This window comes from Camelus bactrianus, chromosome 14 (assembly GCF_048773025.1).
Source record: "Camelus bactrianus isolate YW-2024 breed Bactrian camel chromosome 14, ASM4877302v1, whole genome shotgun sequence".
NCBI classification, from domain to species: domain Eukaryota; kingdom Metazoa; phylum Chordata; class Mammalia; order Artiodactyla; family Camelidae; genus Camelus; species Camelus bactrianus.
Genome location: NC_133552.1, coordinates 11,079,365 through 11,096,672, shown reverse-complemented (window position 1 = coordinate 11,096,672; position 17,308 = coordinate 11,079,365). Strand labels below are relative to the sequence as shown.

Sequence of the window (17,308 nt, the reverse complement as noted above, 5' to 3'; positions counted from 1 at the left end):
GGATTTTAACATGTGTGTCTCATTTCAAAGAGAGGAAGAAGGAAGACGGAGGAGGAGCAGGAGAAGGTGGGGGGAGGAGGAGGGAGACAGGGAAGAGAAAAAAGCTGGAAGAAAAATGAATACTTCTTGGGATAAACACCTTATCTCATAATTTTCACAAGAATTAGATGTGATAAACTCCATTCCCATATTATTCAAAACTGATGCCTATAGACTTTTTCTGATTGTTCTGAATCATAGCTAGAAGGTAGTGGAGCTGAGGTTTGCACTAAGGTATTTTTAATCCCAAAGCCTGCACTCTTCTGATTTTATCCCAGTCTTTGACAGTAAGAGAAAAGAAATGCAGAATATATTTAGTTTCACTGAGAACCCAAACTGATTTTCAGAAAACTACTTTTGGGCTGGTTCTGACAGTCATGGTAAACTGAGGGACATGATGTACCTTCTTTTTCACCAGTCCCCATGTTTCCACTAGCTGGAGTTACATTGTTTGCATTTTACATAGCAGTACTGTACTAAAAATAACATTAGGAGGAAATTATGATTAATAAGCTATTGTCCTTTACACATATAATTACCATCATGGTAATTATTTCCTCTCATATTAGAGAAACTGTCAGAGAACCACTTTATAAATACAAACAAAAAGAACGATTTTTTCCCTTTGTTTTCTGCCTCTATAGAACAGTCATGTAAAGTCACCACGTGAGTCTAAAGAAATGCACCCAGAAATTAGCTCCAGGAGTAATCTATGTGATAAAAAAAGATTAAGTGCACTTTTCATTAAAGATGTATATGAATTGCTGCATTTCCCATTAATAAAGGAAGAGGAATTTTAAGGAGCTATGCCTACTCTAACTTTTCACATCTGTTCTGTCTTCCCTGAGCGTCCATGCTGTTTCATTGAGTCATGTCATCACCACCAATAATTGCAGACTCTGATAAAGGTTTCTATCATTTGATTTTTGGGTAAGTGATACATATAATAGCAGCAGATGAAAAACTCAAAAGCTCCAGAAGCCAAAATTATCTTTGTGTGGAGAAGAATAAAAGAGAACAGGTGCCTCACCATCCAGTCAAGGCAGATTCTGTTATCATGACATGATGTTTTAGGAAGGTGTACAAATTTATTCTATAAACTTGATCTGAGAGCAAAGTAACAAATGCTGCTTTTGTTTGCATTTTTAAAATGTCATATTTTGAAGATTTCTGTTATGAAATTTTTGATACACAGCCTTTGCCTGACTCTAAAATAAAATGACTAGTATAGTTTTGCCACACCCTGTGCAGGATGATTCCAGCTATTGACGAGAATTGGTTCCTGGCTGCTTGGAGGAGAACAAACAGGGGCACAGATGCCCTTAGTCGTTTCCTCTCTGCCATCCTCCCACATCCTCTCACCTACTCCGGCCACTGGTACTCAAGGTCAATCACCATTGACTTCCTCCTGTAGGAATGCTCTCTTGACCTGACTCGAGTGGAGACGTAATGTCGATTGTCACAGCTGTAACCCTTCTCCCATAGGTTATTACAATAGCAATTTGTCTCTTTTCAACCTCCCTCCAGCAGGTTGACATCTCTGAGAGAATTGTTTCACAAAAGAGACACAGCAGGTTGGGTCCAGGTCCTAAACACATTGTTTGTGAGTGTGGAAGGGAGAAGTGTGAACTCCACTCGAAAAGAGAGTGGTGCAAGGATGACTTCCAGCTAATTTTGAGCTTGGGACATATGTCTGAGTGTGAGTTTGTGCCCTGCCGCCTGCATGTCTGTGTCATAGGCAGGGAATAACCACAGCCTGGTTCCCCGTTCAGCGGAGACGATCAAAGGTTGCTCTTCCCATTGGGGACACGTTTGGCAGTGGCATCAAACTCAGGTGATGTATTTGTTTACTATGATGGACTTTGACGAGTTTTCCATTCTCTCTGTTTATCAGTACCATGAAATTCCCTATAAGAGATATTAATACTGAATAGAATAAGAAAAGCTACAAGAAGGGATTCAGATCCTGCAGATCTTTTACAAATATTCACTTTAAATATATGCAAATAATATGTGCAAATATGTAAAGATGGTGAAACTGAGGGTTAAAAGGTTAAAAAGTGGCCAGTGTCACACAGCCAGTAGAATTCATGTCCTAGATGCTTGGGTTTTATAGGAAAGCATCACACACTCTCTGCTGTGAAAAACAAACTCTCCACCATCTTTCTTTCACATCCTACATGCTTTGAGCTTCTCACTACTGTTCTCTTTTGTCCTTGGTAGCCGAGGGGAACCCAGGGCTTAAATTTAGGAATGCTGCTAGTGAGAGGAATCTCAGACACGTATGAAGGAGCAGATGACGCATCTTTTCACCTACAGCTTCAGTGAAGACACTGAAGTGCATAAAAATCATTTGTCAAAAACCCAGAGAAGCAGTGGCACTTCTGACTTGTACCAATATGTGTGAAGATATAAATTATCATTCTGAATTCCTTCTTCAGGGGAATAGTTAAGAGTTATCTCACCTACATTAACAAGGTACTGTAGCTATAGAATTTCAAGTTGAAGGGGATATTTCAAAGCATCTCCAGCACTCTAATTTCAGCTGAGGTCTTGTGAAGTGAAATTACATTTGCAAGGTTACACAGCAGGTTAGAGATGGAAGTGACTCTGGAATCCAAGTTTCCAGATTCCTAAGCCAGCATCTTAAGTCTTATCCACATGACCAGCCCTGTGGAATTCTACTGAATGGAACCTAATGCCGGTTAAATGCTATATTTTAGAGCTTCCTGTATAAACATATGAGATCTGATGGGGGTTGCTCAGAACCTGATGTGACCCTGTGCTAGGCTGATACCTCATGGCTACAATTAAATCAGGCTTCGATCACACCAGGTGTAGTATGATAGGCGTAACACTGATCTCAGGTCAAATTCAGGAATTTTAAGAATGAATTTATATTCTGTGATAATTTATAGTATTTCATCTCCTTGGTGAATTTGTCCTAGGTAATATAGGCACCAGGGCTCTAATAAGAAGTCTAGCGCAACCTGGGACCCATTTATCACAATTTGGTTTGTAGTGACATATTCTGGCTAAGCTAAAGCAGTGTGCAAAGTCAGAGCTTATTTATGTATTACTCCAGAACCCATCATTTAGGACTTATTCTAACTTCCCTTCACAAGAGCTTGTTGCCTTAGCAATAAAATGGAGTTAATCATAGCACTTGACTTACTGAATTATGAGAATCAAATGAAGCCAAGTGTTTGAAAGTTCTTTGAGGTACAAAAATGTGCTCAACAAACATTGCCTGGTGGATCTCTTGCCTGAACTCAACCTACAGATGCCACAGAAGCAGGAGAGACACTGAAAGAGGCCAGAATCTCTCTCTGTTTTTCTGTCTCTCTGTCTCTCTGGTGTGCTCACTTGTGTGCGTGCTCTCTCTCTCTCTCTCTTTCTCTCTCTCTCTCCCTCACAGACACACACACACACACTGATAGAGCCTTGGAGAAGAAAACATGTTTAATTTCAAGTGAGGATTTGGGGGAAAAACGGTAACCTAGGACATTATTGAAAAGGCACAGTCTAAGCAAGAGATTTCTAGATGTTTATCACTAAGGGAATGGATAACTCATTGTCTTACAAGCATAAGTCTGTCAGAAGTAACAAACTAAATCTACATATAGCTACCTGAATCAATTTAAAAACATGGTATTCAGTTAAAAATACACAAATTATTGCAAAACACTATTTGTGTAAATTCATAACGCACCTACAGACAGAACAAAACATTGTACATTTTTCCTACCACACCATCTATTAACAGTTAATTAAGTTTCTATAAGAATAAGAGGAATGCCATGTGGGGTGAGGTTTTTAAAAAAGAAAGCAATAATAAAACAGAAAAAGGTAGGAGCCTTAACCTTCCCTATGTGGAGAATGTGTCGTGAACATCATTCTCATCAATCCACTAGGAAGAAAAAGGAAGGAGGAACAGGAAAAGAGTAGGAAAAATAGGGAGACCTGCCTGAAATTAGGCAATGCCTCACTGTCTTCACTGCTGGTACAGAAAAGTATCCTACGGCGATTCCACAGTAACCGTCCCGATTATACACGTAATCTTTGACAAGTGCAAACTGTCATTTTCTTTTATTGACATTTGTATTCCTGTACCTACACATTTACACCCACACACACATAATGTCCACTCATGTCTTTACTGTCTGCTTAAAAGATGCAATAAAAGGCTATAAATAGTCTGACTCCACTTTTGAGGTTTCACTGCTAACAGCTTTCAAGCCCCGCCCCTCCCTTTTTCCTCTTGACTGGCATCTAGATAAGCCAATAAGAAAGCGCACAAGCCCTTTCCCCTGGCGCTGGTGGGAAATTCAAACCGAGCATACCCAGGACCTGATGTGAGACCACTCACCCTGGCCCCACACCCTAACTTCAAAAGTCAAAGTCAAAGTCAGTTTCCCCTTCCTACTCTTTCAAATCACTCTTGAACCTTCTCGGGAGCCTGTCCTGCTTTCCAGAGAAAGCCTCTTTGTGTAAGTCATACACGTCTTTATGCTCTCTTTGCGCACGTGTGGAATCACCAGTCTTGCCATCCAGACCAAATCTGAGGAGTGGAATCGATCCTGTGGCCTCACCCCCTTTAGGAAACCACAAATCAAAAAGGCAAACAAAATATACACGGGCACTAATTCCCACTCACATGATCATTCTGACGATGCTGCTGGGCTGAGGAGGCAACACATAGTAAAAGAAAGTTGCTAAAGAGAGATAGGCATTGATGACCTTTATCATTCTATCTGAGATTATCGTTAAGGCTGAACGTTAAAGAAGTACATTTTCCTAACTTTATCTCTATTTCATTTTGAATAAAATAGAAATAGCACATAAGTAAAATAAGTCTTTTATAAGCCACAGGGAATATATTACTATGGTAACATGATCCCCAACAAAATTAGCAACACTGATTTTGACATACTCCTGGGATTCGTTTCCTCTGGGTACCCACAGTAGCAGACAGAGAAGACCTGCCAAGACCTTAAGCGAACACCTCAGCCTCAATGTAAGGCAATCTCATAATGAGGTTATATAAAGCTTAACCCTCAAATTCATCATGCAAAATAAGCAGAAACTCCTTTGTGGACTGTGCATTTTACATGATAAAAAGGGATACAGCGCAAAGTTGCTTTTTCAGGGCGCATCAGCAGAACAGAAACCCTGTCAGGTACTCCTTACGTTAAAGTTGGTCTCAACTATCTATGTCTCCTTGCGTCCAAAAGTCAAAACTCAAAAACCAAACCACACCTCGACAACAAAATATCTTGTACCTTTCTCGATAAAATACTAAAAAGAGATTTTTAAAGCTCAATGTACATTTATTTACAAACAAATACGTAAAGTTTTTGTATATCATCCTGATGCATTATTGAATAATATTCGTATGTGTATATATGGATATTTTTCCTCTTTATTTGGATATGTTCCATTTTGAAGACTTGTCAGTTTAGCATCCTAGAGTCATCATAACCTAACGGTGCAACCCTAACAGTGAAATTATTCAACAAGTACTCTGTCTTTTGTCCGTTTGGCCTGCCTTTTCTCCTCTACAGCTGGGCTCCCTCTGTATCTCCCCAGAGTTGATTATCTGAGTCAGTTGAGCAGGTACATCTATGTACTTTCCTCCCCCAAGAGATGTCTTAGTCCTCTGACTCCAAATCTTCCTTCACCTGCTGCACAATTTAAAAATTGTACAATTACACACATTCCACTTCAACAGAAACAACGCTGGGCATTTTCACTGTTATTTTTGGTGCCACTGCAGTTTCTTGAGGTCAATTGCCTGTGTCTGTCAAGACTGAAAAACAGGTATCTCCTACTGCCTTTTGAAGGTCTCACTTGATATAAATACAGAGTTGGCAATTTTGAGTATTATTCACTTCTGTCAACCTTGAAAAGGCACTGAATTTATTCCATTTGGACATTTAATTTAAAATTCACTCTTACTTTAAAAAATAACTCCTGAAACATCTCCGAGGGGTTGAAAGGGCAGCTATTATTAGCTGATTAGTCAGCTAAGGAAATTGAGGCATAAGGATGTAGCAGCCTCTTTAAAATATGTAAGGTAAAAAACTCATTTTTACCTTAAAAAATAATCAGTTAAAGTTTCACTCCTGCTTCTTGGAGAAGCTGTACCTTAACAGATGAAATTCTTAAAAAAAAAAAAAAAAGAAAGAAAGAAAGAAAGAAAGAAAGAAAACAAAACACTTTCATACAGTTGGATTTCAGGCTATGTCAAAGAGTGGAGGATACTAAAAATTTTGGAAGGGAAGGAAAGTGTGTGTCTGCTGGTCTCTGAGAACACACCCAGGATGAATTTTCCTACTTAGCCTTTTTTTCAACTCCCTTCTGTGCTTTAGATTTGATGGTTTGGGTCACTTCAGTCCATAGGCAAACCTCAAACACCCTTCATCTCACTTTTCACCCCTTTCAACCGTGTGTAGTGATGGAACACTGTCTGAATCAAAAGCAATCCTAAGAATTACCTAATCTAATTGCATTATTTTGACCTAATCTCAAAAAACACTGTCCATGTACTGAGTTCTAAATATTTTACATGTTGAAGAGATTTTTATGTGCTTATTAATTAAAAGCTGAAAGCATTTCTTTGGATAACTTAAAATAACAACAACAAAATTCAGTTAATACACTTTGGGTCAGAACACCTGAACCAGCGATTCTCAATCCTGACTGTTTATTATTGTTTCTCCAGATTGATTTTTTATTTTCTGGGGCGGTGGTCTGGCTAGCTGTGTTTTTAAAAGTTCTTCAGGTCATTCTAATGTGCAGTTAGGGCCAACAAGAAGTGATGTAGATGTTTCATATAATAGTACTTAAGAGCCCAAATGGTCAAAATATTTTTTCCCTATGGAAGTATAAAACTCTCACATTTTTAAAGGTTTAGCACTAGCTATATACAGAAGTTAAAAGTCACCTTTAGGATTTTAGCTACTAAAACTTTAACAGAAGTATTTTCATCTGCTACATCATGGATTTGTTATTTTATCAATAAAACTCACAGCAAATTCTAAAGACTCCACAAAAAAACCTGTAGAACTAATCAACAAACTCATTTAAATTTTGGGGTACAAAATCAACATACAATTTATGTAGGTATATACACACACACACACACACACACACATACACATACATATATATAAATAAGATCACATTGTATACCTTAAATTTACATCATGTTATATGTCAATCATATCTACATAAAGCTGGAAATAAGAAGAAAAAATATAAAGACATAGAAAAGAAAAAATATACTATTTAATCACAATCAACAGAAAGCTGGTGCTGCTAATTTAATAATTGATAAAGCAAAATTCAAAACAAGAAGAAACATTAGAGATAAAGATTTCTAATTCATAATGATCAAATGGTCAATTCATGAAGAGGACAGAAATCCTAAATAAGTTTACTTAATATCAGAGCTTCAAACACATGAAACAAAAATGGAGCGAGCTGAATTAAGGAGTAAACAAATCAGAATAGTTAGAAATTTGGCAGTCAAGATACTTATCTCTTCTCCCCACCTCCCCCTACCCCCACCAGGACCACCTGTATGCTCTACAAAGAAGGACCAAAGGTGGGCTGTCTTGCTGAGATTTCAAATAGGGCAACCTCTAGGGGAACCTCCTGCGCCTTAGGCCCTAACCTCCTTACACAATAAAATCCACCCTCTTCTGCATCTGCTCACCTACCTATCAGATCCAGGGTGAGCCTTTCTACTGGGAATCCCTCCATTGTTGCAAATACTAAGTAAATTTTGTTCTTTTCTATTGGTAATGGCATGTGTTATCTGTCTCAACATCCAAATAAATTCCTAAGTGGACAATCACACTGCCTCTGGGGGTACTGATCAGAACAGTTCTCAACACTCCTCTCTCAAGAATTGGTTAAAAATATAAGTAATCACACAACTGAAAAGGATATTAAGGAATTTAACATTTGCTGACATGAAAACTTACCAAGCAAAAACATACGTTGGACCATAAAAAGTCACAGTTAATATCAAAGGGTTGAAATCATACATAGTATGTTCCATGACAAAACTGAAATTAGGTAGCAATCAGTAACAATGATATAAAGGAAATATCTAAGATCGCGTAACACAAGGTTAATTTTATTTACATATACTAGCAATGGACAAATGAAAACGTCTACCATTTGTGATAGTATTGAACAGCTTGAAATACTTTGTGAAGATGCATCTCTAAAAATGTGTAACAGTTCATAGTTGCAAAATTTCGTTGCAACCACTAGAGGTCAGACATTTAAATCTGCAATATGATACTCAAATACTAAAGCCATCCAGTTTAGAATTCTGTATCAAGATTTTCCAAATATTTTCTAAATTTTCTTCCATTGTTAAAACCTGTGTCCTTGGTTCAAAAACCTCAAAGCATTTCTTGCCTGTGGATGGATGTTTTACACTCTATTTAATCCAAGCTGCAAAATTCTAAAGAGAAATGCCATCTAGGAGTACAGAAAGTCAAAGCACTGTGATCAGCATGATGATTTTCTGATGATTTTCTTAAAGTAAGATAGAAAGTGAAGGTATCAGGTATATAGTGCTTCCACATACATCATCTAAAATAACGGCAGGTTGGAGGACTATGTGCACGTTTCTAGGTCTACCAGAAGTCCCAGAGCCTAAATGCCATTCTCCCATTGTCAGAAGTATTTTTATCTTCCTGTCATTGAGGGGTGGAGTGTCTGAGCTCACCTCTTACATTTGGGCTGACTTGTGACAGGTTCAATTGTTAGCATATGCGGCAGAAGATCGCCATGTGCACTCTGAGTCAGCTCATTAAAAAACCAAGCATATTTTGCTTGTTAGGGGGATTGCTGAGCTGTCCTGTACAGAGTCCAACTACTCTGAGGCCCCCATGCTGGAGAGGCCACAGGGAGATGCTCCAGCTGACAGTCCCAGCTCAGCTTAGCCTTTCTATCATCTGCCAATGAGCTGGACATGTGAGCAAAGACAGCATCTCGGAAGTGGGGCTTCCTCCAGCACAAGGTGTTCCAAGTGGCAGCTGGCAGTCATTGGAATCACCCCAGCCACTCAGGTCTTCCCAGCTGAAGCTCCAGACATCACAGAGCAGCACAGATTATAAGCAGTCCCCACTGTGCACTGTCGGAATCCCTGACTCATAGAAATCACGAGTGTAACGACTTAATTGCTATTTTATGCCACTAAGTTTGGAACGGTGTGTTCAGCAGCACTAGGAAACGGGACCACCCAGAGAGGTTAACTGAACTCCAACCCTTCAACTGGGCTTTTGTCCAAACAGAAATATCCAAAATGTGGGTCAACCTAAGCAAATGATTTGTTTATTCTTCACAATTACCCCTTAGCTATTAACCTTGTAAGACTTGGGGGTGGAAAAAGCTGGAGAAAAAGCCATTGCTGCACGGTAAAAATATGTGCTGATAGATGCTTAAATACAGTTGCAAAATTAACACAATCTGTTTCAAAATTGAAGTTCCCAAAGTGTCACACTGAAGAAATATTAATTTACAGCCCCATGGTTTTATGCTGCTTGGCTATCAAAGTTGTTTTACTGTACCAGAACCAGCAACTTCCACCCAAGATAAGGTTTTCTTACTACATTTTACTTTGTGTATGGATTCAAAACACTACTGATGTACATGAATATACCCATTAGAGTGATATCTGTTATAATTATTATTTTAACCAATGTATGCATACTAAAGAGTTAATTTTACTTAAACAGAAAGTGATTTGCTAAAGTCAAAAATATATAACTGCCTGTGTGTGTTTCTATGAAAATTTAAAGCTGATTTAAAGAACCAAAAATTCTTTCCTCATTTAAGATGAACGCTTCCATTAACTACCATAGGCCTTATTTATTTTTCTCCGGAATAAGAACCATAGAATTAGTCTCTATGTCTGCTTGAATGATTTACCTCCCTAGAACTCTTTCTAATGAGGTCACTTCTCTGTTGTTCACTACATACCGGGAGGCTATCATGTCCAAACCCCTGTGTAGGTCATACATGTAGACATGATTTTAGGTCCTGTGACTTGTCTAATTCTACTTTTTCCACAAGTATGGGTATCTCTGGCAACAAGAATAATAATATGAAGAATGTTGGACATTTGTTAAAATAAGAAGACAAAGTCTTTTCCATTTTTGTCCCCCCACAGTTCTAACATAGTACTCCAAGATTAGTTTGCATGTAAGAAAATTATAGCAAATAAAAACCTTTACCAGGTACATGCATTTGGAGAAGGAGTGACATTTTTCAGTAACTTTAAGGAAAGCAGGAACTCTCATGTCATATGGGGAGAGCAAGTAGAAAGAATCTCTAATAGTAAAAATGTTGAATCCCTGTAATTAGAAATTCATCTTAGAAGATTAGTATCTGCATAAAGGCTCCCCAATGTTCATAGCAGCACTAGGTACAATAGCCAAGACATGGAAGCAACCTAAGTGTCCATTGCCAGATGACCAGATAAATGGTGGTGTATATATATATATATATACACACATATATACATGTATATATATATATAATGGAATACTACTCAGCCATATAAAAGAATGAAATAATGCCATTTGCAGCAACATGGATGGACCTGGAGATCATCATTCTTAGTGAAGTAAGCCAGACAGAGAAAGCAAAATACCATATGTTATCACTTATGTGTGGAATCCAAAAAAAAGAGACACAAATGAACTCATTTACAAAAAGAAACAGACTCACAGACATAGAAAACAAATTTACGGTTACCAGAGGAGAAAGGAGGTGGGAAGGGATAAACTGGGAATTCAAGATTTGTGGATACGAACTATTACACGTAAAACAGATAATAGGTTTAAACTGTACAGCACAGGGAACAATATTCAATATCTTGTAGTAACCTTTAATGAAAAAGAATATGAATATATGCATGTATATGTATGACTGAAACATGATGCTGTACACCAGAAATTGATACAGCATTGTAAACTGACTATACTTCAATAAAAAATAAATAAATAAATTTTAAAGATCAATATTTGGAGAAGTGGAGAAACACAGTTTATTTTAGAACAGAATACAGTTTATTTTAGAACAGAATATATTCAGTGTCTTTGAGGCTAGCAGGCAGATGATGGTTGAAAAGTGAGAAGTAACTCAGCTTTGGTTGGCGTTTCTCCTGGGGAGAAGTACAGGAAACTTCTCAGGTGAGGAGAGGAAAGAAGAGAATATAAACCAGGTATGACAAATGTTGGAAATAGAAGATGAAGAGAATCTGAGTACAAACAAACAGAGGAAATATTAGCAGATGGAGGGCTCACTATGAGACCTGAGGGACAGACTCCAAGGAGGTGATAAGTGGATGATTATGAATTATGGTGTTATCTTAATTCAGCCCATTCTGTTAGCAGACCCAAAGTGCCAGATGGGATGTTGAAATTCTGGCACTTTAAGGGATGGATGTCTCCCGAGTTCTTTTAATCGCAGCAATTATCCATCCCTTCATCTTACAATCTGGTCCAAAAGAATATTAGAAGTTTTCTGTAAGTGGGAGACAGATGATGACTAGGGTCTTAATTGTCTCTGAAACAAAGTCATCCACATCTAAGCAAGAGGAAAGATAAGAGGCCCATGCCAGCAGCATCAAGCAGGCCAGGGATGAGAACTACGGGATGTGTAAACGGAGGGAGAACCGATCAGTGAAAATTGACTGCAGAACTGATCCTTCCCAATCATTACCTTGACATACAAAAGTCAGTCACAATTTCTTATTCTTGTTACTAGTCTGTGTCAGCATAGAACAACGAAAACTCACATAAAAAAATTAAGCAATTCATTTTTCAGCCACATACATACAGAAGCAAGACCAGTTTTTTCACTTTTTATCTGGATTTGACATCATTTACTGTGGTCAATCTAAATCTGCTTTAAAATATTACATAAGAGACCATTATTAATTTTCAGTTGTCTGACATCCTGAATTGCACATAATGTTGAAGATTTTTTCATGTCAATTACATATGAATTATTATTTTAATCAAAATGTAGTAGACAGTTATCTGTGCTATGGGAAACATATACTGCACCTTCTCCACTAGATGTCTCCAGAGAAATGCAAGTAAATATGGATAATAAGAAATGCTACTGATACACACCCAGTTTCACAATTTCAAAAGTACCCAGCTCAGCTAAGGACAAATAGTTACATTGATTACTTAATCTGAGAGTGAAATCTGTCACTTCATATGCTTTTAAAGAAAATGACAGTCTCAATGTATACAGGAAAGATGGCATACTGCTTACATTTACCATGGAAAGCTTGTTTGCTTCTAAATGAATTAACATTAAAGAGACATTAACATTTAATGTTTACTTTGGGGTCAGGCTAGTCACATCTTTCTTTGAATACGTTTCATTATCTTAGATACGTTAAACCAGAGCATGCCTGCAGGATCTATGGGAGTAAAGGAAGAAATCCATTGGAAATATAATGGGTGAACAGGGAGGTGACACTTTACAACGTGTCAGCCACAAATATCTGAGCCTATGAATTGTCCTTTTGACCTCTTTTCAGTTGGTCATTGATGTTCAATTTTATTTTGGCTGCGTGAATATTTTAATGAGAGAAAAAAATTACAAAATTTAATTTTTGCTTAATATGAATTCTTTCTACTGTTGGCTGAATTCAGCATAATCTAATTACTTTAAGAAAACGTTTTCCCTCATTTGAAGGAAGCAAAGATCTCTGGGTTTTGGCAGAACTTCAATCCACAAGGCTGCAAATCAAACCCAGGTTCCAGGGAAGACTGAACCCTTCAGTGGCCAAGGTGCTTGGACCCTAAGAAATGCTGTCCCGAAGAAAGAGTGGCTTTAATTTCAAAGCCTTTCGTGTTTTTACAAATAAGCTCTATCACCTATAGTTTACAAATAGGCAATAAGAGAAAAAAAAAAAAAGAAGAAGTGTGAAGATCTCACAAACCTTATGTTAAAAAACAAGGGTTTATAAATTATTGGGGGCCAAATAACCACGCTGGATCATTCAAAACTGAGGAAGTCATGTTTAAATAAAAAATGCTCCTGACCTCATTATCCAGGTTTGTTGACTCCAGAGGCCACGGCCAATCCTAGAAAGTGTCGGGCAAGTTCAGTGTTGGCTACATGCTGGCGATGGTAAGCATGACGTTTTGATGACGTCACGGTCTCCAGAGGTTACAAGGCTGGCTACAAAGGTCTCACTGGGTAATTTGCGAGCTGCCAGTATATTAGCATCCTGACAGCTAGAAACAAATGTCTCTGTCTTTCAGATATATTATTTTTCTTTCTTTGCATAATAAACCATCTCTTTTTCATTAATAACTTACATTTTGGGGTCAGACTTTGCAATCCTGAAAGTCAGATTTAATTGCCAAGATTTCACTCTTCCTCCAAACTGCTAAGAAAATGATGTAGCCAACCCAGGAGCAGGACCTTTTCACGAAGCAGAAGAATAGGGGTCCTGTGCGGGGAGAAAGAGAGAGAGATTAACCCTTAATGCGTGCTCCGAAAGGAGAGAACTGTGTCCCTCTTTAGATCTTTAAATCTTTTCGCTACAGCTTAGGCTGTCCTTTCCTCCCACTCTCTGGAACTATTTCCTTCCCTCACCCTACCCCAAGTTGTCAGCCATGGATCAGGGCTCAATTAGTAGCCTCCCTGAAGCCAGGATCCTGGTAAACTAGTTACTTGGACTTTCTCCCACCGTATAACATCTTACAATATCACACTTCTGGGCTGGACTGAGCATTTTAAGTTGCACTGCTTTTATCTTTTTATATTTGTCCTAAAATTTTCCTTCTCTTGGAAGGTTCTCCAACCTCTAAATTTGCATGTAATGTATATGTACAACTGCCCTCAGTTTCAAGATCCTCTTTGATGGCATTATTCATCCTGAGTGTAAATATTTGTCGAGGGCTAGCATTTGTTGACTTCTTTGGGACTTACACAGGTTCCAAATGGCATGCTCAGGATAGACACATTTAAGACACCATTTTATGAAATTCTGAAAAGAAAAATCTAAGAACCTTCTTTTTTATAGTATGAGCATATATCATGCTTTTTATAAAAAGTAAACCTCAATCTTCTATCAGAACGGAGTCATCTTTTGAGATAAGAATGAATGTATTTCCATTTTCATGACTTTTCCGATGCAATTATTTATCCATTTGTACCGCAGAAGGAATCAGGGTGAGTGGAAGCCATTGATTCCAATCGATGAAACTGTGGTCACAGGAACGCGCAGGTCAAAACTGTTCTTGAAAATAACCAATACGTTTTCAATTCATAGGCACTATTAAGAAAGCAGGTAACGCGACAGGAAGTTATTAATTCTGTCTTCACGCCATCCTCATGATCAAGTCTATCTGTTATCATTCTGGACTGGACTTTCTTTCACTTTTACTCTTGCTCCGTATTATCCAGGGCTCTGTCTTTCTCTCTGCACCTCATTCTTTCCTCGCCAATCAAACCCCATTGGATTTGAGATTTCAGCTTCATTACAGAAAAGCTTATAAAACAGTAGCAGCTGTCTAAAATGAAAAGGGTTGCATTAATTACTAATGAAGAGCATCCCAGTAAAGAATAAATGATTATTTATAGTGGTGATGTTGGAGAGATTGCTGTATTTTGAGTTAGACTTATTCCTCTGTAATTCCAAAGTTCTATCGTTATCTTAAAAGATAAGCAATCCATGTTATAATGTCTAGCCAGTCTAGAATTGAAGACTTTTATATAACTATATTATCAATAATGTTCTGATAGCTAATATACCTAATCTTTTAGGCAGAACTTATTTTCATAAAAGCCTTTCTATCCTATTCAATAATCAAGTACTGACCACCTACTCTTTGCACAACCTAAGATTAATAGAAAAACCTATTATATAAGGCAAACTAGCGACATACCCATAAAGTCAGAATAATTCCATTCAGAGAATCATAAATGATAGATTAAATCTCTTCTTCCCACAAGGGACCAGGGAAAAAATGTAACTTACCTCTTATGCCATCTTCTCTCCAGCTCTACTTTTGAATTGTTCTTTCATGTTCTATACCTTAATATCAAGATTTTCAAATTGAAAAGAAGCCTCTGAATCATATTTAAGAATTTATTATTTCAGCATATGTTTTCTTAATAAACTAGCAGCAAGTTGCAGGATTATTTTCGTGTCCCAAGACAAAATCCTATAGCAAGCTTACTATAACTCTCCTTGGAATCTTCCCTGGCCCAATCCAGCCTTCCCTAAAAGCCCTTCCAATTGGACAACATAGTCTAAAATCTCTCTATATGGCCAATGGGGCTGTTGGGCCATTACGGTGGGAGCATTTGTAACAAGATGTATTTGAATTACACTTTTCCCCTAGGGTAGTGTGTCTCGTGTTTATCCAGGGAGACTCATTGCAGTTATCATTTCAGCTTATTGGTGACTTCTGACATTCAGACTTCTTTTATCCAAAGTGTTCTGAATATCTGATATACCATGTGTGGAGTGGTGAGAGTGCAGATTCCCTTGGCTAGGAATTGCACTGGGTAACATTAAGAGACTTTAGTTCCTCTTGATAGAACAGAAGAAGAAGAATTCTGGCAATGCTTCTGCTTCTTAATTGTATTGAATTACTCGATTCCAGTTAGATTGGTAATCCTTGTTTCCTACAGGGGAAGCTTTGGTCCCGTGGTTGTCAATAGATGTGTTATCTAGAGATGGTCAACACTACGCCCTGGATGTGATGAAAAAACAATAAACCACATATATTTTTCTTTGCTGCTTCATTTCAAAAGTTCGGGAAACTTGCCAGAACTAGATCTATGTTAACTCTCTCTATACCTTGATATTTGAAAAGAGAAGTCAAATGGGAGGTATTCCCCCAGGGTGGTGGGAGTGCAAGGGAAATGTGATTCCTCCTACACATCTCATCAGGAAGTTAAAATTCTTATTTCATACTTTGTGCCAGTTGATATCTAGTCAATATTTGTTTTTCATCAACAGCCATTACTGCCTTCTGATAATCAAAGCTACACCTACCTTTAGTTTTCTGGTGAAAAATAATAACATTTCAGTTCTGAAGAGAACGGACTATGACAAGATGTGATAAGATCAAATAATGCTCTCAGTGAGCACGAGAACATGTACTCTGGAAGGGATGGATTACAGAATGATCTTTAAAACCTAAATAAAACCCTTTTCCATTAAAAAAAAAACCCCTCCCATCTGAGTTATAAAAGACTAAAACAGAAATATGAACATGAAATGAGTCAGGTAGTAAAACAAAGAGAAAGATAAATAATGTAAAAATAAATATCTTTTTGATAATGAGAAGAAAAAGAGGCTCAGTGTGCTTGGGGAACAGAACTCACAAAAGAGGACGTAAGCTGGCAACGTGAAGTCGCTGATGTCTTTTGGAGGGAGTTCAGATTCCCAGGTTGATAGAGCGCTCCCTCCCAGAACTCTGGCATGCATATAAACTCTGAGCTCTCCAAAGCCCACTGCCAGTTCTCTTCGTGGACTAACTACAGCGGAGAGACTAAAGATGATTCCTTTCTTACCCACAGTTTCTCTGCTCTTGCTGGTTGTTGTTAACCCTGCAGATGCCAATGGTCATTATGACAAGATCTTGGCACACAGCCGGATCAGGGGCCGGGATCAGGGGTAAGTCAGTGGTTTGATTTTATAAAACTTTTTTTTTCCCCCTTAGCTTGCTGTATGTACAATTCTACATAAAGTTCTTTATTTATACCTCAGGGGTTTTTATTTCTATTTAATACAATGTAACAAGAAAAAGGGGGAAAAATGGGTATTCTGTGATTTTTAAATGTGTTTTAAACTTTAAGAATTACTGTCAGAATAATTTGTGCATAACTTAGTATAATTAAAAACATTTAACAGGCCTTTTTTATGACTCAGTTTATTTGTATTTCTATTTCTTACAAATTTCTGGAATGAGGTTTTCAAAATCTATTTCAGAATCTTTTGTTGGAGACTCTCATGTAAACAGCTTTTAAGTATCTTACATGATGTTAGGGAAAATTTCATTTAAGTTATGTATGAAAATGAAATAATAGGTAATGTAACTAGTTCTCTGATTTTTTTTTTTTGAAGCATTTAAGAATACTTTTAAATTTTGCATTCTGTAAAATTTGCAAAAAGTTTATTTTTTGGAATAAATTCAACCACAGCTTAGCATTTTTTGTTATCAGACATCATTCAGCAACTTAACCAACCATTCAT

At 37.6% G+C, this 17,308-nt stretch overlaps 1 protein-coding gene and 1 long non-coding RNA gene across 12 annotated transcripts in view; one reads left to right on the top strand and one right to left on the bottom strand.

Moving 5' to 3' along the window:
- The window catches only part of LOC123615790 (uncharacterized), a 65,020-nt gene that overhangs the window by 37,447 nt on the left and 10,265 nt on the right, over positions 1-17,308 (bottom strand). For 3 of the 4 annotated variants that reach the window (XR_006723515.2, XR_006723511.2, XR_006723517.2), the window contains exon 4: positions 13,413-15,136. This is a non-coding gene — a long non-coding RNA (uncharacterized LOC123615790). The remainder of the gene's footprint in view (positions 1-13,412; positions 15,137-17,308) is intronic. The other variant, XR_006723516.2, reaches the window with a different exon arrangement.
- The window catches only part of POSTN (periostin), a 33,772-nt gene continuing 33,012 nt past the window's right edge, over positions 16,549-17,308 (top strand). For 3 of the 8 annotated variants that reach the window (XM_010951477.3, XM_074378088.1, XM_010951478.3), the window contains exon 1: positions 16,551-16,729. In XM_010951477.3, the coding sequence (XP_010949779.1) occupies positions 16,611-16,729 (119 nt within the window). In that variant the 5' untranslated portion in view covers positions 16,551-16,610. Of the gene's footprint in view, positions 16,730-17,308 lie in introns of all 8 variants that reach the window. The other 5 variants (XM_010951481.3, XM_010951476.3, XM_010951479.3 and 2 more) reach the window with 4 other exon arrangements.